This window comes from Oncorhynchus mykiss, chromosome 24 (assembly GCF_013265735.2).
Source record: "Oncorhynchus mykiss isolate Arlee chromosome 24, USDA_OmykA_1.1, whole genome shotgun sequence".
NCBI classification, from domain to species: Eukaryota; Metazoa; Chordata; class Actinopteri; order Salmoniformes; family Salmonidae; genus Oncorhynchus; species Oncorhynchus mykiss.
The window spans coordinates 20,697,297-20,724,822 of NC_048588.1; the positions used below are offsets into that span (position 1 = coordinate 20,697,297).

The 27,526-nt window shown below is 43.5% G+C and overlaps 1 protein-coding gene across 2 annotated transcripts; it reads right to left on the reverse strand.

Annotated features, from left to right (window-relative positions):
- Positions 1-464: 464 nt before the first annotated feature.
- On the reverse strand, positions 465-27,434 carry LOC110503975. 2 transcript variants are annotated; one of them, XM_021582669.2, is made up of 19 exons: positions 26,674-27,434; positions 24,223-24,475; positions 13,233-13,387; positions 12,659-12,767; positions 11,643-11,709; positions 11,344-11,449; positions 9,918-10,829; positions 6,592-9,669; positions 5,342-5,455; positions 5,156-5,206; positions 3,393-3,487; positions 3,176-3,292; positions 2,746-2,915; positions 2,477-2,579; positions 2,195-2,356; positions 1,843-1,921; positions 1,541-1,649; positions 1,112-1,317; positions 465-1,000 (listed from the first exon to the last, which is right to left on the reverse strand). In XM_021582669.2, the coding sequence occupies exons 2-19, from the start codon at positions 24,321-24,323 to the stop codon at positions 852-854; spliced, it is 5,883 nt and encodes a 1,960-aa protein (XP_021438344.2). In that variant the 5' UTR covers positions 24,324-24,475; positions 26,674-27,434; the 3' UTR covers positions 465-851. The 2 variants fall into 2 exon arrangements, with proteins under 2 accessions (XP_021438344.2, XP_036817992.1); XM_036962097.1 differs by lacking the exon at positions 3,176-3,292.
- Between the last annotated feature and the right edge of the window lie 92 nt (positions 27,435-27,526).

The following is a 27,526-nucleotide window of genomic DNA, read 5'->3' on the forward strand; positions in this document are numbered from 1 at the left end:
TGAGAGGTCCTCAGATACAGTAGGACATAAATTCAATTACCCTCAATGAAAAATATACAGGTAATGAAACAAGACATTTGGCAAATGTGTGTGTGTATATATATATTGTCTACCAAAAAGATCCCATTCCAGAATGTTACCAACAGTTTGAAAATAATGAAAATCAGTCACAGGTTCCCAAACCAGCAATTTCCTGACCATGCATGGTAAAATAATAGTCCTGCTGTTTGTGTGTGGGTCCACCTGGTGGGGCTGCTGATGCAGTGTGCTTAGTGCTTTCTGGCCAAAGTGATCTGGCACACCATGTACAAAGTCACATGTAGTGAGGGCCATTACTCAGGCAGTTATGTTTGAAGAGATGTGTACAGAGTAGACTGTACACCACTCCCACACACAGACAGACCATGGAGCTACTAAAACTTTTCACATCTTCTGGACTAACTATCAATGATCAAAACACTGAATACTCATCATTGCACATTCTTTAATTGTGGTTAATAATGTTAGGATGTACACTCGTCATGGAAAATTCTGTCATAACAAATATAAATAATGGAGTGAGTAAACTTGTTGTAATTGAGGATTAAACACCAAAAATAAGTGTGTTTCGGCTGATGATAATAATCATAATATTTGGCTTGTATGATTATCATTAATATAACATAAATGTATTAAAGAGACATATGATCATCAACTTGTTCAGTAGATTTTTACAAGTGCTTCTTCATTCCTATATATTCCAATATAAAATGTATTTGATTAATCTAGATTACACATCACAGTATATAATATAAAAAGCAACAATGTTATTTGAACTGTGGCAGGTTGAAGACTTTCTCTCAGAGTCGTTCTCATTTTAGCACAGTCTTTGCTGTGGTCAGCATTCTCAGTGGCAGCACATCCTCCACCCATTCGTTTGGAGAGGTCATCATTCGTTCCCATAGAGCTACCTCGTCAGCATTCGAGTCCATCCAATTCACCACCGCCCCATAACTTCTGCCTGTATGAAGAGATGGAGAGAATCTAGGCTTAGCCATTGTAATCAATTGAATAAAATGAACGTGTTTCTATGGAGAAATCTAGAAAATGTAATAGAAAAGTCCATTAGTACCTGTGCCAGGCCCCAGTCTTAGACCGCCCAGGAAGTTACTAGCCAACTTGTCACGGTCCCACACGGTTAGCTCCACGCAAGCCTCTTTCAGGTCTTCCTGTCTGAAGCCGTCGTACACCATGGTGTGGTTAAACACCGGCTCCACCGTCCTCCTCAGCACCCGTGTCTTCTGACGACTCTTTCTGCTCGTATCTGGGAGCACGAAGCTACGGAGGAGGTAGTCTTACAATATTATTACATATACAACCTACAACTATCCTGAGCAAAGCAAATTTGAAAGGCTGGAAATCGAGGCTAAGAAGGGAATATGTCTTTATGATAGGCCTCCACATCTTCTGTTCTCCCCAGAAACTGTAGTTCTCCTTGATCATATTTAGCCATTCATACATTTCAAATGTTGATATTATTTATGGCATGTGTCGTACGTACCACTTGACATATGGGTCGATGGTGGCCCCTCTGATGAGGGGAAGGTTCTTGCAGTCTTTCACCCAAATGTGAACCTCACCTTTGTTAGAGGGGGGGTCCTTACCTAGGCCTAGGGATCAGAATCAAGCATGATTTAGTGAACGTGTACAATAGCTTTCTATTGCATAAAAGTAATATTTTAATGTAAGGTAACTAGTTAACGAAAGCAACACATTTTCTTGATAAAATATACATTTTCTATATAATAAATTGCTTATAGAGACTGGTGACAGTTAAGACATGTGAGGCGTATAGACTCTTACTGTGGGAGACCTGAGGCAGGAAGCGTATGGCCAGTTTCATCTCCCCTCTGTCATCTGAGGGCTGCAGACTGGATGTGGGCTGAGGAGACCAGGGGAAGAAAGTCAGCACAGAGAGTACCCCAATTTACGATATAGAACCACCACCTCATTGGACAAACTCCAAACCATACTAACACCTCCACAACCTACTGTGTATAGCGGCATACACATTTCATGTCACACAATACTAACACGCACAGCCATTTAAATAAATAACAAAAGCAGAGATGTGGATTTCAGTTTTGTATTATTGTTTTAGTACAGTGCTGAATGACACCAGTACACCGACAAAGCAGGTGTGTTGTTGTCTTACCCTGGATTTCAGAGCTAAGTAGTTCATCTGGGTGTGGTTAAAGTCCCATTTGGACAGGTCCACATCAACTTCGCCCAGAAAACTGTTCCTGCCAAAGGTGTCATGGTGCCAGACGGAGAGAATGAGGGTCTGAGTTCGGAGGTACTCCATACGAAGCCGATACTGATGAAGGAACAGGAGAGAGAGGTTTTGCTAAAAGCACTTTATGTCAGACCTTATGTATGTGTAGATACATTACTCTATTTAACGTAAATCATATAGAGTTTTTAGAAAATCTCTTACTCTGAGGAGCTCGTTGAAAATGGGGTTGACAGTCTTCTTCTTCACGGACGTTTTCCTCTTCCCTAGATTGGCTTTGTCAGGCACCAGGTAACTTTTAACATACCTACGACAAGAAACACAAGAATCATACACACAAAGTACCATGTATTTCAGCAGTGTCCAATCAAATATGGAATAGTAAATAAGAAAGCAAGGCTATATATTCCCAACATTTAGGGACCATAAGGAATCCAATCAGGGGCCTAGTGTAATAGTGGTACTATACTCACGGGTCAGAGCGGCCCCTCTTCGGGTCGACGGCCGCCAGATCTTGGCACTGAGCCACAAAGATGTGGAACTCCCTGAGCTTCTGGACGTAGTTGATGGAGAACTGGATGCTCCCCTGCACCTCCACACCTCCATAGTCGCCACTGTACATTGTCATCACACTGCCACTCAGCTAACACACACACGCACACAGAGTTAAAAACGTTTAAACAGTTCACATAAAACCATAGCCATGCAGGCAGTTCTCATTAAAGTCAGGATGTGAAAAACTATCAAATTTGTGGATAACGGGACAATTAAGAGATTTAATAAGACTGTTAATATTGTATAATCATGATAGTTGCCAATAGAAAATGGTTAGGCAGAAAATGTGCATGCTTCGAATGTGAACAGTGGTTGCGTCTTAGCAGGGCATGCGTGAAGTGAACATACAGAGGACACAGATGCCATGCCAGAGGAGCTGCTGAGTTTAGTCATGGATCTGCCCGTGTTCTGCCTGCCACCATGGTAACTGTCCTCAGAGGCGGAGTCAGTGTCTCTACCATCGCTCTAAAACAGACAGCAGAGCTAGAATGCCCAGTGCACATACAGACATACAGTGTTCTTTGACCTAAAGCGCTCACATGGAATAAAGCTGCAGTGACTTTACCTCATTTTGCAGGAACGAGGGAACAGACTTGCTCATCTTCTTCAAATGCTCGGTGTCAGAGTAGAGGGATGAGGAGGCAGAGGGGAGGGTAGATGCTGAGGGAGGACATAAAGAGAGGTATGAGAGGTTAATTGTTCGGCTTGGTACTAAAACCATCAGAAACTTTTACAGATGCACAATTGAGAGCATCCTGTCTGGTTGTATCACAGCCTGGAACGGCAACTGCACCGCCCACAACCGCAGGACTCTCCAGAGGGTGGTGCGGTCTGCCCAACGCATCACCGGGGGCAAGGCCAAAAAGATCATCAAGGACAACAACAACCACCTGAGCCACTGCCTGTTCACCCCGCTATCATCCAGGAGGCGAGGTCAGTACAGGTGCTGGGACCGAGAGACTGAAAAACAGCTTCTATCTCAAGGCCATCATACTGTTAAATAGCCATCACTAGGCGGCTTCCACCCGGTTACGTAACCCTGCAGCTTAGAGGCTGCTGCCCTATATACAGTTGAAGTTAGAAGTTTACATACACTTAAGTTGGAGTCATTAAATCTCATTTTTCAACCACTCTACAAATTTCCTGTTAACAAACTATAGTTTTGGTAAGTCGGTTAGGACATCTACTTTGTGCATGAACCAAGTCATTTTTACAACAATTGTTTACAGACAGATTATTTCACTGTATCACAATTCCAGTGGGTCTGAAGTTTACATACACTAAGTTAACTGTGCCTTTAAACAGCTTGGAAAATTCCAGAAAATAATGTCATGGCTTTAGAAGCTTCTGATAGGCTAATTGACATCATTTGAGTCAATTGGAGGTGTATATGTGGATGTATTTCAAGACCTACCTTCAAACTCAGTGCCTCTTTGCTTGACATCATGGGAAAATCTAAAGAAATCAGCCAAGACCTCAGAAAAACAATTGTAGACCTCCACAAGTCTGGTTCATCCTTGGGAGCAATTTCCAAACGCCTGAAGGTTTACAATATAGCCTGTGGAAGGCTACCCAAAACGTTTGACCCAAGTTAAACAATTTAAAGGCAATGCTACCAAATACTAATTGAGTGTATGTAAACTTCTGACCCACTGGGAATGTGATGAAAGAAATAAAAGCTGAAATACATCACTCTGCTATTATTCTGACATTTCACATTCTTAAAATAACATGGTGATCCTAACTGACCTAAGACTTTTTATGAGGCTTAAATCACAGGAATTGTGAAAAACTGAGTTTAAATGTATTTGGCTAAAGTGTATGTAAACTTCCGACTTCAACTGTACATATACTTGAAATCACTGGCCACTTTAATAATGGAACACTAGTCACTTTAATAATGTTTACATATTTTTGCTTTACTCATCTCATGTGTATATACTGTATTATATTCTACTGTATTTTAGTCTATGCCACTCCGACATCGCTCATCCTAATATTTATATATCCTTAATTCCATTATTTTACTTTTAGGTTTGTGTGTATTGTTGTGAAGATATTACTGCACTGTTGGAGCTAGAAATACAAGCATTTCACTACACCCGCAGTAACATCTGCTAAACATGTGTATGTGACCAATACAATTTGATTTGATTAACCTTATCATAGATCACTTACTGTAGCTATTGAATTACCCAACAATGCTAGCATTCTACAACATCTAATAAAAAGCCTGTATTCTACATTATATTTGGTATAAACTGTCTAACCCAATATCGAACCAAAGGCAAATAACATTTCTAAGAAAGGTACAAAACAAATCTTAACCATCACTGCTTCGCCTGATGTCATCAAGAGGAGCCAGCCTTCTATCTTGTCCTGTAGGGAATGGTGGAAAACAAAGACAACATTACTTTTTCACCCCAACCTGCATTAATACTGGTACCTGACCCATCCTGACAGCACCCCTATAATGCTTGTATAGTGGTTGAGAAGACAAGGGACATTTCTCACGTGGTGGCATGGATGCTGTGATGTCCTCAAGACTTTTGGCCAGATTTCGTGGGCGGGCCTGAGCTCTCTTCAATGCCTTCTGTACATGGTCCTGATCCTCATCATAATTGTCACCTAAAATATCAGAAATTAGAGAAAGAGTTGCTCATACTGTACATGCAGATGCCTTCAATAAGGACCACACATGGACGTGTTTAAAAAAACATTACCTCTTTACACTGATAATTTACAGGGTACAAAACATTAACCTTCCTAATATTGAGTTGCACCCTCCCTCCCCCTTTTGCCCTCAGTGCAGCCTCAATTTGTCTAGGCATGGACTCTACAAGTTGTCTAAAGAGTTCCACAGTGATGCTAACCCATGTTGACTCCAATGCTTCCCACAGTTGTGTCAAGTTGGCTGGATGTCCTTTGGGTGGTGGACCATTCTTGATACAGATGGGAAACTGTTGATTGTGAAAAACCCAGCAGCATTGCAACCTGGCACCTACTACCATACCCCGTTCAAAGGAACTTAAAAATATTTTATCTTGTCGATTCACCCTCTGAATGGTACAAGTATACAATCCATGTCTCAATTGTCTCGAGGTTTAACAATCATTTTTTAACCTGTCTCCTTCCCTTCATCTACACTAATTGAAGTGGATTTAATAAGTGACATGAATAAGGGATCATAGCTTTCATCTGGATTCACCTGGTTAGTCTATGTCATGGAAAGAGCAGGTTTTCATAATGTTTTGTACACTCAGTGTATGTAGTCTGTTGTTTACAAGCTTCTTTAGAGTTTTTAAGATGGAAGAGAAAAATATATTTGAGGTTGTCAAAAATAATTTGTTTTACTGGCTATATTGTAAATATCATCACTCATAAAAGTAGACTCAAGAATGTTCTAGATCTATCCTGAACTGTAATGCTTAACTCAAACAAAGCAAAACTTGGCTACTTGGCTGTTGGCTCTATTAGACAACCATGTGATGTCAATAAAGTTACAAAAGAGTATTGTTCAACCCACAAATTAAACACAGGCAGCTGATTCCCTGCACACACTCTATTTACACTGACAAAGATAGCCAAGGACACTGCATCCTGGATGCTGCCTCATCTACAAAAACATCTACAAGTAGATGACTTCACATGGAACCCAGATAAACAAATACATTTTGTATATTTTCATGAAATGACACAGGTTACATAACACTTGTACTAAGACAACAGGGTGTTACAGTATACAGTAGATCATCAAAACTCACGGTTTGAACTGATCCTGGAGTTAGACCAAGTTTCAGACGTGCTGCTCGATGCTTTCTCAGACGCACTGAATGATGACTCACGTCCTGTGTCAGTGCTGCCCTGGCTTGACCAGAGGGCCAGGGGGCGCTGGGTTATCTTGCTATTCCTCCTGCTGTAGCGCTCCTCTGAGCCCACTAGGGTGCTGGATCTGACAAGCCCACCACTCAGGTCAAGTTCAGCCCCAGACGGGCCTTCTGCCTCCTTCTGCTCCTTCACTGCCAGGGCAAGGGCAGTGTGGACGCTGGTCTTCTCTGTGATCCCCAGGTAATGGCGGTAGTCTCTGGGAACAAAGGCCCGAGCGCGAGGTGTCAGAGATTCAGACTCGTCTGATGATTTTGAGGACCTCCTTGAACCAAGAAGTGCTTGCTTGTCAGCACTCTGTCGTCTACCCTGTGTCCTTTTAGCTTGAAAAGGACTAATATCTAGTGTCTTTTTAGGGTACAACAGAGAAGTTTGGTCCTGCTCCTCATTCATGTCTAATGTGAACATACTGGTGGCACGCCGAAGGGAACTTGCACGTCCACTTCCACTTGAGTTTCCAAAACTGTCTTTTCTAGCTTTGTGAGACCAAGATTCCTTTCCTGCAGTGCTTTGGGGCTTCAGGGCCTTTTCCTCTCTGCTGAAGTCCTCTTCTGAGCTCCTTGATACACCAGGGGCTCTTTGCAGCTCTGACTCTACGGTGATTTGAGGTGAGAAGTTGGCTTTAGTGTCAATCATAGCTCCTGATCCCACCGCAACTGATCTAGACTTTGACTGGTGCACTTTAGTGTCAATCATAGCTCCTGAACCCGCTCCAATCGATTTAGACCTCGACTGGTGCTCTCGGTCTTTGTTTCCCCTGACTAAATATGGAGGGCGAGATGGAGAAGATGGTGAAGAAGGTGAAGATGTTTTCTTAAGCCGGCTCTCATCCAAAGGTGGTCTTGCACTGACCTTTTGTGACCGGCCGGGGGAAGATTTGCTATAGAAATCAGGGTCAACACATTGCTTTAACTCAAGCATTGAGTTCTGGGCATCCATTGGCTCCTTCTTTTTGAGGCTTTTGGGTTTGTCAGAAGAGATCGGCCCTCTGCTATTCGAAGTGGCCTCACCCCAGAAGTTACGAAGATTCTTAAACTGCGAGCGGTTTGCTCCAAGACCTGGGGACGAATTCTCCAGTCTTTGATTCATTGTGAAGACTGTGAAATTCTGTCTTTTACTGTCAGAGGAAAGGTTGGAATCGCCTTTGTGGTCGCTGTCTGATTCGTTGCAGATTGACCTCAGGTCAAACTCAGACTTGGTAAACCTTTTATTCAGCTTTCCTGGGGCCGATGATGGAATTTGAGTCATGCTGGAGTCCCCTGCTTCTTTTGATTTACCTGTATAAAATATAGGCCTGTTCTTCTCCTGCTCCCAGAAGCACTTGAGCTGCTTTATCTTGTCTGCCTTGCTATCCTGTCGAGGGGGAACCTGCTTCAGAGTGTGTGGGCTATTTCCTTTATCTGTAATGGTGTGGTCTTGTTTTTTACTGGACACACATGACTGCACAAAATCTTCTTTCATTTCGTTACCCTCCTTTGTTTTTTCATTGACATAGCTCTGCTGAGTTTTGAGGGAAAACGGTTCACTTTCTTTTTCAACCTTGTGTCTAGACTGATGGAACTTCTTAGAGTCTGGGCTGGTTGCAGGCTGGAAGAGTAGTTCAGGCAGTGGATTGGGACTGAACGGCATGCCAGGTTGGGGTTTTGGTATGGCAGGTGAGAGCTTCACAGGCTGGGGGTTAACTGTGGGCTGAAGGAGCAGTTCAGGCTGAGGACTAAGTGTGGATGGGGAGAATCTCTGAGGTTCTGGACTGTGTCTGGACTGGGACACCGTGTCAGGCTGAGGATGGAGTCTAGTTAGGAAGACTATTTCTGCCTCTGAGCTTCTTCTGCCTACTGTCATTGGGGATCTTCTGAGATCTTCTTCTGTTAATGTCAAATCGTCCTCTTCACTTTGAGCCCCATGAGTGTAGCTAACATCCCAGGTTGGCAGTGTACATATCTCTATAGAGGGAGCAATAACAACACTCTGTTTGGGTGTGTATACCTCCTGTTTGTAAGGGCTAACACTCGGCTGAACACTTCTCACATCTTGACTAGCAGAGTTTTGTTGAGTATCTAGGCTTAACCGTTCATCCTCTTTTCTATCCCCGAGATTCTTCCTGGACGACCCCTCCACACTGTATGACTCTGGGCCAGGAACAGTTCTATGAGACTTATCTGCTAGTTCTCTCTCTTTCTCCATTTGTTGCTGTCCTTTGCCAGTGATTGATCTGCTGATGAGTATCTTGGGCCCGGTGTTGCCCTTCTCCCAGAAGGACTTCAGGTGGGAGATTTTGGGTGGTTGGTTCTCATCTTGGACCTCCTCCTTCTCTTTGACTTCCTGTGTTGTGACCTGTGGTCCAGTAGCTTTGGCTGGAGGGCCACTGACGTTCTTCACATCCTCTTGCCTATATATCACATCGTCTTCTCTATCTAACATCACTTGCTTGAACTCCTTCCTATATGCTGCTCTCAGCCTCTCAGCCTCAGACATGCGTCTCTTGGGCTGGTATGATCTTTCTGTATTCAGAGGTGACTGGTCAGGAGGTTGATTCACAGAGGATTCAGACTGAGATCCATCCTCTACATCTGGTGTTAAACACACTGACACTCCTTCTCCAATACTTTGTATATCCAGGCTGGGGTCAACATGCTTTCTCTTCATCTCTAGAGCTTTCCCCTCCGTCTGCTGAGACCTGCTCTCAAAGGTAGGCCGATCATCTGTATCTGTTTTCGCAGGGCCAATCACGTCTTCCTCCATGTCTGGTTGATCACTTTCAGTCTCCAGCCAGTCATTGCTGTCGGTGCTGCGGCTGAACCACTCTAAGACTTTAGATATGGAGTCGCCCTCTTCCCCTGTGGATTGGGGACTACGGGGGGCTAATTTAGAGGCAGGTTTGTGCCCTAATCGTTTTTTACGAACATGCTTATCAGGCTTATCCCCAGGGTTTTTGAGTTCATGATGCATCCATTGTTCTGAAAAAAGAAAGTTAATGAAAGTGTTATGATGAATGACAAAATAAGCTGAAGATCTGAAGGTTAGACATTTCAACAGTGGCCTAGTAATATCCTTCATCATTTGGGAGAATTCCTTTGATTGATCACGTTCCTGTATCAACAGTACCCTTAAGCCAAGCACTTGAATGACTTTGAATACATTTTCACACTGGTTTTAGATTGTAGTGTGGGCTCCATGAATTCTCACTTTCTGTCTTAGGACTTACCTACAGTGCTTGGAGGCAGACTATCGTCCTCCTGTCTGCTTGCAGTGCCCACAATGCAGGTTCTTATCATCTCCTTGTCCTGCATCTCAATGAGTTGAAAGGCTGCATGCTGAGCAGGCTGGTGGTGAGAAGGGGCTGTTAGTTCTGAACTCGGAGAGAGTGGTATGGACAGAGGTTCTGAAAATGGACCATCAGACCTCTCTCTGCTCTGAGGAGGACTCATACTGACGAACTCTCTCTGGATGAGACCATCGCTACTCTTCTGACCACCTCTGTAGGATTTATCTGTGTGTCTGTCATTATCAGAGTGTGTGACTGGTCTAAGCTCCAACAGTCTGAGAGGCTTTGGCTCACTCAGGGGCCTCAATGGAACTTTGGAACTCTCAGTTTCCCTAAGAAGAGAGGGGGTCCTCAGTGAGTTATCTGAGGGCTCCTCTGCTCTCTTCTCTCTCTCATGGGCCTCTTTCTCTCTCTCCAGCTCAGTATTGGTGGAGACTAGGGTTAAATCCTTCAGTGGCTTATGGGAGAGGTGACTCAAAGTGTTCAGTTGCTGACTAGAGGGAGAAACTGGAGTTGCATTGTTCTGTAACTCACAGATGGAAGATGGAGTACTTTTCTCTGACTGAACATCCAATGCCCCCTGGCTGGACTGGTTGGAGCCCCAGCTAGAGCCATGTTGGAGACTTCCCTGAGGGGCAGGGGCGGTAACCTTTGACCCAGCTACATGACCTTGCTGCCCAGGAACGGAGACATCACTGCCTGTAAGAGAGCTCTGAGAGCGCCGGGAGAGGAAGGTTCTCTTCTTGGGCACAGGCCTGAATCCTAGAGAGGACCCTTCGGAGGTGGCAGACCATGCTGAGTTGTGACTGGTGGAGTCTGCTGTCATGTGAATCTTCAGGGGAGATAAGGGCTCTGTGTGCGTGAGAGGGGATGATGGAGGAGATGATGATTATTTACTGTGATAAGTTCTTGCCTTGTCACAGGCCTGGTTGACATCAGTATCAACTTCCTACAGATGTAGGATCATAATTTGACCTATATTGCCACAGCTAAAATAATCCCGCAGCAAAAGGATTTGAACATTTAGTCCATAATTTTGTTTGATTGTGAATATGCTATTAGCTAGCCAAAAGGTGGCTCCATGAAAAGTGCAATACTGTTAATATAACAGTGTGTTTTTTCAGAATTTATGTAAATCACAGAGCTCATCTGAAGTCCAGGAACATTCTGAGCAACAAAAGAATGACCAAATGAAGATCCTACATTTGTAAATCAGCATTTACATTTGTAAATCAGCCAAAATAGGTTCTCATAGCATCCTGAAAGATCAGGTTACTCAATTTGACTCAACCTCATTTTCTTCTATTTACCTGTATGTTTGCATAATGCTTGATTGTGTAAAAAGGTGTATGCACTGCACTCTAACCCGTTTCAGATGCTTTCTCAGCCTCTTGATTTCCATTGGATAACTGTTTTTCTGTCTTTTCTACTTCCAGAATAAGGGATGCTCGATTAAAAGGATTGTGCCTTGGCTGGAATGAGAAGAGAAGAACATGATTAGGAAATGCAATTGGTTTATGAATCTATATTTCATAATACTGTCATACGTGATATGTCATATGGTGATTGGAAAATCAGAAGTAAATCAGAACAAGATGAAAATGCTTTGTTTGTTTATTCTGTTCATGCTTCACATATATTCTCTGCAAATTAAATCTCACATACCCTTCCCGGGGAGCGTACCACTGAATTTAGTCTCTCTTTCTCTGCATCTGATGCACTGGGGCTTTCGCTGCAAAAAAAGACAGAATGACCACTATCAAAATAGAATAGGAATTGGGGTTGTATACTATAAATGAGTAGCCCTCAGAGCACCAGGATACACTGTACTGGAATCTGTGGTCTATTTGCATTTCCTCATGAAATTCCTGAGCACCTCTGTGACTGGCTGTTCAGTGAACACGCCTCCTGCATAACTGATGCCTGCTCACATGTGATTAATTGTGACATCAAAGGGAGGCAGGGCTGTGGAAGAGCCGACTCACCTAGAGAGCTGGCTGATGCCCACTGGGAGTTAGGGAGGTAAACACAGCCCATTTGACCTCATGCATAGCATGCCAAACACACCAAGCTTCACTACAAGACTTCACTTTGTATAGACTTTAGGAAGTGGTGTAAGATATCAGAATTAAACATTTTCGTTAAACAATTTCCAAAATCTTCCAAACCCCCTCCCTACGCAAACTCTTGGCAGCCCCCCTCCCGAACTTGAACCGATTCAAATACAAGTGACTGGGCAGAGAATCATACTGCCATGTTATCTGTACAATAACAGGCAAACATACAATTAAAGGCCTATCAAATTGAATTACCGACTTCTCAAAATAATAACTTTTTATAGCATTCCCATAGTGACTGACTCCTAGCCTTGTGAGACCACATCCTGTAAGTATAACAGAGCAGACAGATTCCATGCAAACAGTGAGCACCACCTATGTTGACTCCAATTGAGTCACGAGACACACCTAAGACGCACACACACCACAGGACTCAGGAGCTGTTCAAACACCCGAGTATCTCACTCACTCTGTACAGGCAAGCACTATGATTGATCAATCATGATGAACTGCTATACTGACTTAGCCTTAAGGCATGGTTATGAGACTAGGTAGAGTAATGGGTTACAGTAGAGAGAGGAATGGGTTAGGGATGGATGAGGAAAGAGGGGTGCATTGGATCACCTGTTCTCTTGGGGCCGTGTTGGTGCCACCAGGAGCCTGGCAGGTTTTGGAGGGGGGGTGATGTCTGAGACTTTACTGCTGACTGCTCTGGGTCTGGACAGAAACCCATCTGAGAGAAAAGAGAGAGAAAGAGAAAGAGAGACAGAGACAGAGACAGACAGACAGACAGACAGACAGACAGACAGACAGACAAAAAAATACTCAAAAACCCATGTCTGCTGATGATCTGTACATACCAACCCGATATCATAAACTTTACTTATACCACAGCATTGTTGAATAGTTGTTCCTGATTGGTTAGAAGGACGTTCTAGAATGGACATTAAAACCAGATAATGGAACAGTTGGAAAGATATCGGGACACCTTGCAATCATGACGCAATAAGCGTTTAGTACTAAATACAGTACCTTTGCGGCCTGACTTTGAACTCAAAACAGTGTGGTTTGGTAGCACTCTTCAGTACACATTCTACTCTGATGTATAGCTTTTTCATTATACGGCAGTATGTGTGTACTGAGAATGACTTACTGAATGCAGCACTCAATTAGTGTTTGAACAGTGTTTTTGACCCACCTAAAGAACCTGCTTTCCTCTGCTTCATGGAGGCCAGGATGATTTCGGAGCCATGGATCTTATCCCTGTGTCTCAGAGACTTGGCCTCGTAAAACCACTCTCCTGTCAGATACTTGAGCCTGCTCTCCACTGGGGCGCTGGTTTTCTGCAGCTGTCTGATGGGAAAAACACACACAGGTGCATTACAGTATACGGTACAGTTACCCATTAAACACATTACATAAGCAGAGGTCATAGCTAGAACACAGTTCAGTCAAGGATGTGATTCTGAATAATTACCTTTAGGCAATGCCATTAAATTAAATGGATTTAATAAATGTATCACTAGTCACTTTAAATAACGCCACCTTAATAATGTTTACATATCCTATATTACTCATCTCATATGTACAGTTGAAGTCGGAAGTTTACATACACTTAGGTTTTCAACCACTCCACACATTTCTTGTTAATAAACTATAGTTTTGGCAAGTCGGGTAGGACATCTACTTTGTGCATGACACAAGTAATTTTTCCAACAATTGATTACAGACAGATTATTTCACTTATAATTCACTGTATCACAATTCCAGTGGGTCAGAAGTTTACAAACACTAAGTTGACTGTGCCTTTAAACAGCTTGGAAAATTCCAGAAAATTATGTCATAGCTTTAGAAGCTTTTGATAGGCTGATGGACATCATTTGAGTCAATTGGAGGTGTATATATGGATGTATTTCAAGGCCTACCTTCAAACTCAGTGCCTCTTTGCTTGACATCATGGGAAAATCAAAAGAAATCAGCCAAGACCTGAGAAAAACAATTGTAGACCTCCACAAGTCTGGTTCATCATTGGGAGCAATTTCCAAACGCCTGAAGGTACCACGTTCATCTGTACAAACAATAGTACGCAAGTATAAACACCATCGGAACAAGCTGCCGTCATACCGCTCAGGAAGGAGACGCGTTCTGTCTCCTAGAGATGAATGTACTTTGGTGCGAAAAGTGCAAATCAATCCCAGAACAACAGGACCATGTGAAGATGCTGGAGGAAACAGGTACAAAAGTATCTATAGCCAGAGTAAAACGAGTCCTATATCGACATAACCTGAAAGGCCGCTCAGCAAGGAAGAAGCCACTGCTCCAAAACCACCATTAAAAAAGTCAGACTACAGTTTGCAACTGCACATAGGGACAAAGATCGTACTTTTTGGAGAAATGTCCTCTGGTCTGATGAAACAAAAATAGAACTGTTTGAACATAATGACCATTGTTATGTTTGGAGGAAAAAGGGGGAGGCTTGCAAACCGAAGAACACCATCCCAACTGTGAAGCACGGGGGTGGCAGCATCACGTTGTAGGGGTGCTTTGCTGCAGGAAGGACTGGTGCACTTCACAAAATAGATGGCATCATGAGGTAGGAAAATGATGAGGATATATTGAAGCAACATCTCAAGACATCAGTCAGGAAGTAAAAACTTGTTTGTAAATGGGTCTTCCAAATGGACCATGACCCCAAGCATACTTCCAAAGTTGTGGCAAAATGGCTTAAGGACAACAAAGTCAAGGTATTGGAGTGGCCATCACAAAGCCCTCACCTCAATCCTATAGAAAATGTGTGGGCAGAACTGAAAAGGTGTGTGCGAGCAAGGAGGCCTACAAACGTGACTCAGTTACACCCGATCTGTCAGGAGGAATGGGCCAAAATGCACCCAACTTATTGTGGGAAGCTTGTGGAAGGCTACCCAAAACATTTGACCCAAGTTAAACAATTTAAAGGCAATGCTACCAAATACTAACTGAGTGTATGGAAACTTCTGACCCACTGGGTATGTGATGAAAAAAATAAAAGATGAAACTCATTCTCTCTGCTATTATTCTGACATTTCACATTCTTAAAATAACTTGGTGATCCTAACTGACCTAAGACAGGGAATTCGTACTAGGATTAAATGTCAAGAATTGTGAAAAACTGAGTTTAAATGTATTTGGCTAAGGTGTATGTAAACTTCCGACTTCAACTGCATAAACTGTATTCTATACCATCTAATGCATCTTGCCTAGGCCGCATGGCCATCGCTCATCCATATATTTATATGTACATACTCTTATTCATCCCTTTACATTTGTGTGTATAAGGTAGCCGTTGTGAATTTGTTAGATTACTTGTTAGATATTACTGCATGGTCAGAACTAGAAACATAAGCATTTCGCTACATTCGATTAACATCTGCTAACCATTTGATTTGGTTGAGAGACACACTATAGGCTAAACGTTGACAGGGAAAGGTACATTTACCACCACATGAGTTAACAATCTAAACCTATAGACATGGAAACACAATACAGAGCTTGTGCCAAATAGTTCCACATTCTTTGTGAGGAGAAACCACTTATTTCATTCAATCAGTGTTAAATGAGGGAAGGCTCAACAATGATTTCCCTTAGAATTCCTTGTTGGTGATTAAGTAATATGTTTTCTTTGTAACAACATTGTTGAGCTGAATATGCACTGAGAGTACATACAATAATTGCCTGTGAACAAGTGAGTTTGACCAAGACAGTGACACCATTACTAGTTTCTATTCATGGTTGTTCTGTGTAGCTACTCTCATATTATGAGGGAAACATAATTCCTTGGGCAAACAAAAGGGCCATACCACCACAGGCAACCACCTGAAGCTGCAGCATATCTGTTTGAACACAACTCCTCACTAATGCCACATCATAAACTCAGCAAAAAAAGAAACGCCCTCTCACTGTCAACTGCGTTTATTTTCAGCAAACTTAATTAACATGTGTAAATATTTGTATGAACATAAGATTCAACAACTGAGACATAAACTGAACAAGTTCCACAGACATGTGACAAACAGAAATGGAATAATGTGTCCCTGAACAAAGGTGGGGTCAAAATCAAAAGTAACAGTCAGTATCTGGTGTGGCCACCAGCTGCATTAAGTACTGCAGTGCATCTCCTTCTCATGGACTGCACCAGATTTGCCAGTTCTTGCAGTGAGATGTTACCCCACTCTTCCACCAAGGCACCTGCAAGTTCCCGGACATTTCTGGGGGGAATGGCCCTAGCTCTCACCCTCCGATCCAACAGGTCCCAGACATGCTTAACGGGATTGAGATCCGGGCTCTTTGCTGGCCATGGCAGAAAACTGACATTCCTGTCTTGCAGGAAACCACGCACAGAAGGAGCAGTATGGCTGGTGGCATTGTCATGCTGGAGGGTCATGTCAGGATGAGCCTGCAGGAAGGGTACCACATGAGGGGGGAGAATGTCTTCCCTGTAACGCACAGTGTTGAGATTGCCTGCAATGACAACAAGCTCAGTCCAATGATGCTGTGACACACCTCCCCAGACCATGACGGACCCGCCACCTGCAAATCGATCCCGCTCCAGAGTACAGGCCTCGTGTAACGCTCATTCCTTTGATGATAAACGCGAATCCAACCATCACCCCTGGTGAGAACAAAACGTGACTAGTCAGTGAAGAAACCTCCCAACGAGCTTCAATGCCAAACAGCACTCCTTCCATGGCCTCCAACTGCTCTTAAAACGCTAGTAAAACTAAATGCATGCTCTTCAACCGATTGCTGCCCGCACCTGCCTGCCCGCCTAGCATCACTACTCTGGACGGTTCGGACTTAGAATATGTAGACAACTATAAATACCTAGGTGTCTGGCTAGACTGTAAACTCTCCTTCCAGACTCATATTAAGAATCTCCAATCCAAAATTAAATCTAGAATTGGCTTCCTATTTCGCAACAAAGCCTCCTTCACTCATGCTGCCAAACATAGCCTCGTAAAACTGACTCTCCTGCTGATCCTTGACTTCGGTGATGTCACTTACAAAATAGCCTCCAACACTCTACTCAGCAAATTGGATGCAGTCTATCACAGTCCCATCCGTTTTGTCACCAAAGCACCATATGCTACCCACCATTGCGACCTGTATCCTCTCGTTGGCTGGTCCTTGCTACATATTCGTCGCCAAACCTTCTGGCTCTAGGTCATCTATAAATCTTTGCTAGGTAAAGCTCCGCCTTATCTCAGCTCACTGGTCACCATAGCAACACCCACCCGTAGCACGCGCTCCAGCAGGTATATTTCACTGGTCATTCCCAAAGCCAACACCTCCTTTGGCCGCCTTTCCTTTCCTCTGCTGCCAGTGACTGGAACGAATTGCAAAAATCACTGAAGTTGGAGACTTATATCTCCCTCACTAAATTCAAGCATCGGCTGTCAGAGCAGCTTACCGATCACTGCAGCTGTACACAGCCCATCAGTAAATAGCCCATCCAACCAACTACTTACCTCATCCCCATTTTAGTTTTTTTCTGCTATTTTGCACACCTGTATTTAGTGTTAATTGCTAAATTGTAATTACTTCACCACTATGGCCTATTTATTGCCTTACCTCCTTACTTCATTTGCACACGCTGTGTACAGATTGTCTATTGTGTTATTGACAGTACGTTTGTTTATCCCATGTGTAACTCTGTGTTGTTGTTTTTGCTTTGCTTTGCTTTATCTTGGCCAGGTCGCAGTTGTAAATGAGAACTTGTTCTCAACTGTCCTACCTGGTTAAATAAAGGGGAAATACCCCCCCCCCCCCCTCCCCGGTGATGTCTGGTGAGGACCTGCCTTACAACAGGCCTACAAGCACTCAGTCCAGCCTCTCTCACCCTGTTGTGGACAGAGCACTGATGGAGGGATAGTGCATTCCTTGTGTAACTCAGACAGTTGTTGTTGCCATCCTGTACCTGTGCCACAGGTGTGATGTTCGGATGTACCGATCCTGTACAGGTGTTGTTACATGTGGTCTGCCACCGCAAGGACGATCAGCTGTCCATTCTGTCTCCCTGTGGAGCTGTCTTAGGCGTCTCACAGTACGAACATTGCAATTTATTGCCTTTTCAGTCCTCATGCTTTCTTACAGCATGCCTAAGGTACGTTCACGCAGATGAGCAGGGACCCTGGGCATCTTTCTTTTGGTGTTTTTCAGAGTCAGTAGAAAGGCCTCTTTAGTGTCCTAAGTTTTCATAACTGTGACCTTAATTGCCTACCGTCTGTAAGCTGTTAGTGTCTTAACGACCTTTCCACAGGTGCATGTTCATTAATTGTTTATGGTTCATTGAAAAAGCATGGGAAACAGTGTTTAAACCCTTTACAATGAAGATCTGTGAAATTATTTGGATATTTACAAATTATCTTTGAAAGACAGGATCCTGAAAAAGGGACGTTTCTTTTTTTGCTGAGTTTATATAACACACTTTATTCGATTAAGGAAGTGATATCAGGTTTATAATCAAATAATATTTAATTGCATTTGTTTACTTTTTAAATATGCAAACTAGAGAAAAGGCTAAACTGTCATGTATTGTCATGTTGTGTCTTGTTTCTGTCCTTTCCCTTCACCCTGTCTCCCTCTGCTGGTCGTTATTAGGTTACCTTTTCTCCCCCTCTTTCCCCCAGCTGTTCCTTGTCTCCTCCTAACTACCTCGTCACCCCTTTTCCCACCTGTTCCCTTTTTCCCTCTGATTAGTCCTCTATATCTCTCTCTGTTTTTGTTCCTGTCTTTGTCGGATTCTTGTTTGTGTTTTTCATGCCTGAACCAGACTATCGTCATGTTTGCTGCAACCTTGTCCTGTCCTGTCGGAATCTGCCGGTCCATCTGAGCCTACCTATGTTTTGTTATTAAAGAAGTTCTGTTTACGTTAATTCGCTTTTGGGTCCTCATTCACGCACCGTAACAGAAGAATCCGACCAAGAATGGACCCAGCGACTTCGGATCCTCTCCACTCAGCCGTCGAGATCCAGGGAGCGATGCTAGGCAGACACGAGCAGGAATTGTCTGCTGCTCGACATGCCGTTGAGACCCTGGCCACCCAAGTCTCCAACCTCACAGAACAGGTTCACCATCTCCGCCTCGATCCACCGGCCACTTCCAGGGCTTTCGAATCTCCGGAGCCCAGAATCAATAACCCGCCGTGTTACTCTGGGGAGCCCACTGAATGCCGCTCGTTCCTCACCCAGTGTGATATTGTGTTTTCTCTCCAGCCCAACACTTACTCCAGGAGCACTGCTCGTGTCGCCTACGTCATATCTCTCCTTACTGGACGGGCTCGTGAGTGGGGCACGGCAATCTGGGAGGCAAGGGCTGAGTGTACTAACCAGTATCAGGACTTTAAGGAGGAGATGATACGGGTTTTTGATCGATCTGTTTTTGGGGAGGAGGCTTCCAGGGCCCTGTCTTCCCTATGTCAAGGTAATCGATCCATAACAGACTACTCTATTGAGTTTCGCACTCTTGCTACCTCCAGTGGCTGGAACGAGCCGGCTTTGCTCGCTCGTTTTCTGGAGGGTCTCCGCGCAGAGGTAAAGGCTGAGCCTATGCAGCTGGGAGGTATCCGCATCTCGACTAAGGAGAGGGAACGGAGAATCACCAACCGCCTCTGTCTCTATTGCGGTTCTGCTGGTCATTTTGTCACTTCATGTCCAGTAAAAGCCAGAGCTCATCAGTAAGCGGAGGGCTACTGGTGAGCGCTACTACTCCTGTCTCTCCTTCAAGATCCTGCACTACCTTGTCGGTCCATCTACGCTGGACCGGTTCGTCAGCTTCCTGCAGTGCCTTAATAGACTCTGGGGCGGAGGGCTGTTTTATGGACGAGACCTGGGCTCGGGAACATGACATTCCTCTCAGACAGTTAAGGGAGTCCACGGCCTTGTTCGCCCTGGATGGTAGTCCTCTCCCCAGGATTCAGCGTGAGACGCTACCTTTAACCCTCACTGTTTCTGGTAATCATAGCGAAACCATTTCTTTTTTAATTTTTCGTTCACCTTTTACACCTGTTGTTTTGGGCCATCCCTGGCTAGTTTGTCATAATCCTTCCATTAATTGGTCTAGTAATTCTATCCTCTCCTGGAACGTCTCTTGTCATGTGAAATGTTTAATGTCTGCTATCCCTCCTGTTTCCTCTGTCTCTTCTTCACAGGAGGAGCCTGGTGATTTGACAGGGGTGCCGGAGGAATATCACGATCTGCGCACGGTGTTCAGTCGGTCCAGGGCCACCTCTCTTCCCCCACACCGGTCGCATGATTGTAGTATTGATCTCCTTCCGGGAACCACTCCCCCCCGGGGTAGACTATACTCTCTGTCGGCTCCCGAACGTAAGGCTCTCGAAGATTATTTGTCTGTAGCTCTTGCCGCCGGTACCATAGTCCCCTCCTCCTCTCCCGCCGGAGCGGGGTTTTTTTTTGTTAAGAAGAAGGACGGGTCCCTGCGCCCCTGCATAGATTATCGAGGGCTGAATGACATAACAGTGAAGAATCGTTATCCGCTTCCTCTTATGTCTTCAGCCTTCGAGATCCTGCAGGGAGCCAGGTTTTTCACTAAGTTGGACCTTCGTAACGCTTACCATCTCGTGCGCATCAGGGAGGGGGACGAGTGGAAGACGGCGTTTAACACTCCGTTAGGGCACTTTGAATACCGGGTTCTTCCTTTCGGCCTCGCTAACGCTCCAGCTGTCTTTCAGGCATTAGTCAATGATGTCCTGAGAGACATGCTGAACATCTTTGTTTTCGTTTACCTTGACGATATCCTGATTTTTTCACCGTCACTCCAGATTCATGTTCAGCACGTTCGACGTGTCCTCCAGCGCCTTTTAGAGAATTGTCTTTTTGTGAAGGCTGAGAAGTGCTCTTTTCATGCCTCCTCCGTCACATTTCTCGGTTCTGTTATTTCCGCTGAAGGCATTAAGATGGATCCCGCTAAGGTCCAAGCTGTCATTGATTGGCCCGTCCCTAAGTCACGCGTCGAGCTGCAGCGCTTTCTCGGCTTCGCGAACTTCTATCGTCGTTTCATCCGTAATTTCGGTCAGGTGGCAGCTCCTCTCACAGCCCTTACTTACTTACTTAAGAAGTTCTGTTTACGTTAATTCGCTTTTGGGTCCTCATTCACGCACCGTAACATAAACTGGAACTTGATGATGAACCTGACTTCTTTGAAAAGCTACAGCGTCTTTGCTGTTTGCAAACTTTCTTGTGAAATATAATTCTGTTACAATAAGAGAAAGAGTGCACATGATTGGGAATCTCAAAGGTTTTGCCACTAGCAGGGTTAGGAATCATCTTTCCTTTTGCATTTGACATTTTAGTCATTTAGCAGACGCTATCCAGAGTGACTTATAGTAAGTGCATTCATTTTAAGATAGCGAGGTGGGACAACCACATATCACAGTCATAGTACAGTAAGTACATTTTTCCTCTATCAAGAAGCTATCAGCAAAGTCAGAGGGGGGTAAAGTGCGAGTGTTAGTTCACGAAAAGCCATTTTCAAATGTTTTATTTTTTTATTTGGGTGGTGTTGCGGTGAGAAGTGTGGGTGCTGTGGGATTATTTAAGATACTCTTTGAAGACGTAGGGTTTCATATGTTTTTGGGAGATGGACCCTGCTGCCCTCAGCTTCAGGGGGAAGCTGGTTCCACCATTGGAGTGCCAGGACAGAGAAAGGCTTGGACTGGGCTGAGCGGGAGCCGCCCTCCCGTAGGGGTGGAAGGGCCAAGAGACCAGAGGTGGCAGAACATAGTACTCAGGTTGGGGTGTAGGGTTTGAGCATAGCCTGAAGGTGGGGAGGGGCAGTTATTCTAGCTGCTCCATAGGCAAGTACCATGGTCTTGTAGTGGATGGAAGCTTTGACTGGAAGCCAGTGTAGTGTGGGGAGGAGCAGGGTGACATGGGAGAACTTCGGAAGGTTGAACACCAGGTGGGCTGCAGCGTTCTGGATAAATTGCAGGGATTTGATGGCACAAGCGGGGAGCCCAGTCAACAGCGAGTTGCAGTAGGCCAGACAGGAGATGACAAGTTTCTGGATTAGGACCTACACCACTTCCTTTGTGAGGAAAGGTTGTACTCTATGAATGTTGTAGGGCATGAACCTGCAGAGCGAATCACTGTTTTGATATTTGCAGTGAATGACAGGGTGTTGTCCAGGATCACGCCAAGGTTCTTTGCATTCTGGGAGGGGGACCCCGTGGAGTTGTCAACCGTGATGGAGAGGTCTTTAAGCGGGCAGGCTTTCCCTGGGAGGAAAAGCAACTCCGTCTTGTCGAGGTTGAGCTTGAGGTGGTAGGCCGACATTCAAGCTGAAATATCTGCCAGGCACGCAGATGCGTGTCGCCACCTGGGTGTTAGAAGGGAGGAAGGAGAAAAATAGTTGAGTGTCATCCTCATAGCAATGATAGGAGAGACCATGTGAGGATATGACATAGCTGAGTGACTTGGTGTATAGAGAAAAGAGAAGAGGGCCTAGAACCAAGCCCTGGTGGACACCAGTAGGGAGAGTGCGTGGTGCAGACACAGATCCTCTCCAAGTCACCAGGTAGGAGCGGCCTGCCAGGTAGGATGCAATCCAAGAATGTGCATAGCCTGAGACGCTCAGCCCCGAGAGGGTGGAAAGGATCTGATGGTTCACGGTGTCAAAGGCAGCGGATAGATTTAGGGGGATAAGAACAGAGAGAATCAGCTTCGGTGATGCGGAGAGCCTCTGTGACATAGAGAAGAGCAGTCTAGGTAGAGTTACCTGTCGTGAAGACTGACTGGTTATAGTCAAGAAGATCGTTATGAGAGAGATAGCGAGAGAGTTGGTTAGAGACAGCACGCTCAAGTGTTTTGGAAAGAAAAGAAAGAGATACCAGTTGTAGTTTTTGACATCAGAGGAGTTGAGTGTTGGTTTCTTGAGGAGGGGAACCACTTGGGACATTTTGAAGTCAGAGAGGACATAGCCAGTGGTCAACGATGAGTTGATGAGGGAAGTGAAAAGTTCTCCAGAGATGGTCTGGAAAAGGGAGGAAGGGATGGAGTCGAGCGGGCAGGTTGTTGGGCGCTGACCTCACTAGTCGCTGGATTTCATCTGGAGAGAGAGGGGAGAAAGAGGTCAAGGTGTAGGGTACTTCTGTGTGAGTGGGACCAGTGGACTCTATAGGTTGAGTGAATAAGGAGCGGATATCGTCAACCTTCTTTTCAAAATGATTGACAAAGTCGTCCGCAAAAAGGGAGGAGGGAGGGGGTGGAGGATTAAGGAGGGAGAAGGTGGAAAAGAGAATGTAAACAACCCTGGTCATGTGAAAGGGGGTAGCACAGTATTACACATGATTGGCGCTAATCCTTTTACGCTAAGGCAATGGCTGTACACAGACAAGTCAACCATACAGAGTCAGTCTCCAGTCTTCTACTGTTAGAAATAGACTTGTCTGGCCAACTCCATTACAGAATGAATAGGCCTTTGTTTCTCAACTTTTGTCTCACTGTGGAACTGCTTTGACAAGAAGGCTTAACACTGAAGCTCATTTAAGATACCCAGTTGTCCTTAGATGACACGTCTGAATGTGTAATGACATGACAAGAAATTCTAAGTATGTCTGAGTATACATCAACACAACGTTGTTTATGTAGTGGATGTGCCTCAGGATTCCATGGTTAAATGCAGTGAGGTGTATCTCTGTGTTCTACCTCTGAGGGTATCTATTTCGGACCATCGAGCCTGCATTTTTCTCTCCCACGTGGTTCTGTAACGTTGAATTGGAGTGATAATCGAATTGCTTATCTCACATTGAAGCCTCTCTGTGGTGTAGGCTGTGTCTGTATCCGGCTGAGTTATTATTATATTACAGGCAGACAAACATCACCTCACCAGCCTGTTTACCACTCCCACACAGGTTGGGGAGGTTGACATAGACCCACTGTCTTCATAGAATGAAAGGGAATGAATAGGCACTAAAAAATAAAACAATATTGAAAACATAACATTATTGCAAATATTGCATATTTACTTGCAATACACAAAGCATGTATTTGATTACATAACTATAATTTCAGCTAGAGGGTGGAGATGCTAAGTGGGGCAACACTAATGCTGTAAAAATTAGGTGTGAAAACTAGGAAATACTCTAATCACAGTCATGGTTCAGAGCTGTGAGAATATGGCTATCACAAACTCACTTGATCCTCTCCTCCTCTGCTTTCTTCAGCTCTTCGTCTCTCTTCAGCACAGTCATGATCATCGACTGTTCCTCCTCCGTCAGATGGCTCAAGTCTATCATGGTGACTCAGGTTCTCTCTCTCCCCAAGGCTGGTATGGATAGGGCCTGGAGTTGGGCCTTGTGGCCTGTTGAGGCAGTCAGTGATGGGATGTGATGGGCAGCGTCTGTCTCTAAGCTCAGAGCTCCAGAGGCATTGCTCAGGTATCTAGCATCTGCAGAGTTGATATGAATATTCAAGGTAAGGTGATAAACCTCTTCACTTCATGTCAAGATCAGGCTCTGCATGGAGAATGTTGTGAAGACTGTAAATGAACAGTCAATCATGCTGGATCAAACACTAATTCAGTCAATCATGCTGGATCAAACAGTAATTCAGTAAATCAAGCAGGATCAAACATTAATTCAGAAAAGCATGCTGGATCAAACACTAATTCAGTCAATCATGCTGGATCAAACACTAATTCAGTCAATCATGCTGGATCAAACACTAATTCAATAAATAATGCTGGATCAAACAGCAATTCAGTAAATCATGCTGGATCAAACAGAAATTCAGTAAATCATGCTGGATCAAACAGTAATTCATTTAAGTTAATGTGATTTTCCTCTGCGGTCACATGGACTAAGTGTACTCCGTATTATTTTCTCTCAACTACAAACAGCTCTGATGATGTGCAGTGGGTGGAGAATTGGACTAAAGTGGTTCAATTAATGTGCTTTAGTTTTTTCTGAACACTGGAGAGATCAACGCCTTGTTAAATAAATCACATACAGTGAGTGAAATAAGGTGATTAATCATGATTTACAGTCATTGAGAAACAAAAGACTATGTTGAGTTGGCAGTCAGTTGAAATTAGAATGACTGTAATTTTGCCATACCTATGCTGGGTATAATTAATCCCTAAATAGGTAAGGATTTATTCCGGTGTAAACGATCTGACATATTGGCTGCCTTCACACACACAGCCCAATTCTGATCTTTTTTCCACTAATTGGTCTTTTGACCAATCACATCAGATCTTTTCACATCAGATCTTTTTCAGAGCTGATCTGATTAGTCAAAAGACCAATTACCAAAAAGATCAGAATTGGGCTGCCTGTCTAAATGCCATGTTGAAACCCCTCATTCCAATGTTTTTTCCCTTCTCAATTAAATTCTGCTGACTTCCCTTAGTTTGAATTTAGACGGGTTGCCTGCTTTACTTAAATCAATCACATCTCTATAAATACATTTAATAGTTTGTGCTACCCAGTAGGCTACAATCAAAGACACAATTTGAGTATTGTTATCGCCAACTCGATGATAAAGTAAAATAAAATTGATGTTGACACTAGAATTCACTGTCAATTGAATATTCAGAGTCATGTTCCTTGATCCATAAAGCCAACTTTTGCACGTTAAATACTACACAACTCGAGTTGACCAGAGATCTCCTGTTGACTTCAGGTCAATTCTGATAGAAGTTATGAATACTTTGTCCTTCATTACCAACAGCAAATACAACACCAGCAACCTTGTGAAGACTTGTTAGTGAAAATGGCTTATAAATGTTGGGCAAACAGCTAAAAAGCATACAGCTAAAAAGTTGTCAGATAAAAAGTTACATGAATATGGAAGCCACATAATGAATGCTACCTCTGTCCTGTCTCAGTGATTTGGACATTGATGTTAGCTATTCACATTATAGTTCAATGTAAGACATTTTGTAATGTCATATTGTGGGTGTGAACTGTCTATAAATCAGAGGTAGGCTTTTTAAAAAAATATATACATGTAGTAGCCAAGTAGCAGACAACAGTGATAACTTATAAAAGGAAATGTTTTGTGCAATGTGATGTTTTTGCCTACTTAATCTGTCTCTAAGTTAGTGTAATTGGATAATTAAATTGCATCGACTCATGTCTTCTCAGAAAGAGACGCCCTTAAGCTCTTTAAAATACATTTACATTTGTTGTATATAGGACAACAATGAGATCAGCCTTATAAAGATATTTTTTTAATCATTATTATTTATATATATATTTTTTAAATGTACACCTGCACGTGCCCACGACATGAAAAACACCACCAAAAAGTTGCCTAAATAAAGAATAATAAAGAATACACAGCAAAGGTCTCTGAAGTCTAAATTCATTGTATGATATTTTCTGTCTAGCCTTAGGACGTTTGAGGCAGCTTGTAATCATATTCGTTCACAAGTGTTACCTTCTGAACTGTGAGGATTGACAGCGAATAAAAAGCCTGTGTTATGTCAAGAATAAATGTCATTGTGGATAAGGCTTCACAACGCTCTCATGTTTTCCTCATAAAACGTTTAAAATCTGAAAGAACAGTAGGTTGATATCTTATTTTGTAACGTTTTGCAGACAAATACAGACCAACCAAAAAATAGTAAGTAAAAAGTTTTACCTTGTTTTGGAAGCTACCTCTGTAGAGAAATTCTGAAATCCACTGGAGGGAGGTGGGTCAGACTCAGGGGAGGTATGCGCTTCACTCAAACGGGTTAAGTGCCCATAATGACTGCTGGTCACTGTTCAATGTCAACGGCCAACTTTGATAGCAGCCTATAATGTAGCAACTTCAAGTGTATGATGAGCTAAAATCATTGAAAAGACAGCTGTCCCAACAAAACGAGTGTTATCGTTTTTTTCACACGTGTATCTAGGCTAACGTTAATGTAATCGTACTACAATCTTATTACAGTGCCAATGCCACAATGGGAATAAATACAATTGTGTATGTACACGAGGAACACTAACAAGGTGCTAATTTATTAGCCGTGCCATCTGGCATATTCCCTGCCAACTGTGACATTCTTAACTTCAAGATCCAACCCACGAAGTCATGATGATTATTGCAATAATAGCGGTGAGTATGTTTGTCAAGGAGGAGTGTAGACCTGAGGCTTGTTGGAAGACAGTTGTTTGAACAGGCTGGCGTGTACAAATGCAAACGTGAATGTTGATAAAACAACACTGTAAATAGTCTCCAAGTGATTGCATACATGCTGTTGGAGTAAAGTATATTTCATCCAAATGTAATATACAGATATACAGTAAGCTACATTACTGTATAATAACCACAGGTGTGTAGTATAGAAATTGGACACAGGGTGGCAGTCTTGTTCAGATAAAGTATACAAGTATACAATAGTTTTGAGGAGAGGCTCCATGAAATCTCCTACAAAGGAAGTTGAGGACATAAAATATTAAAATACAGGAGGAGAAAGGCAAAAAGTCATCCAAAAGCTAAGAGAATCCAC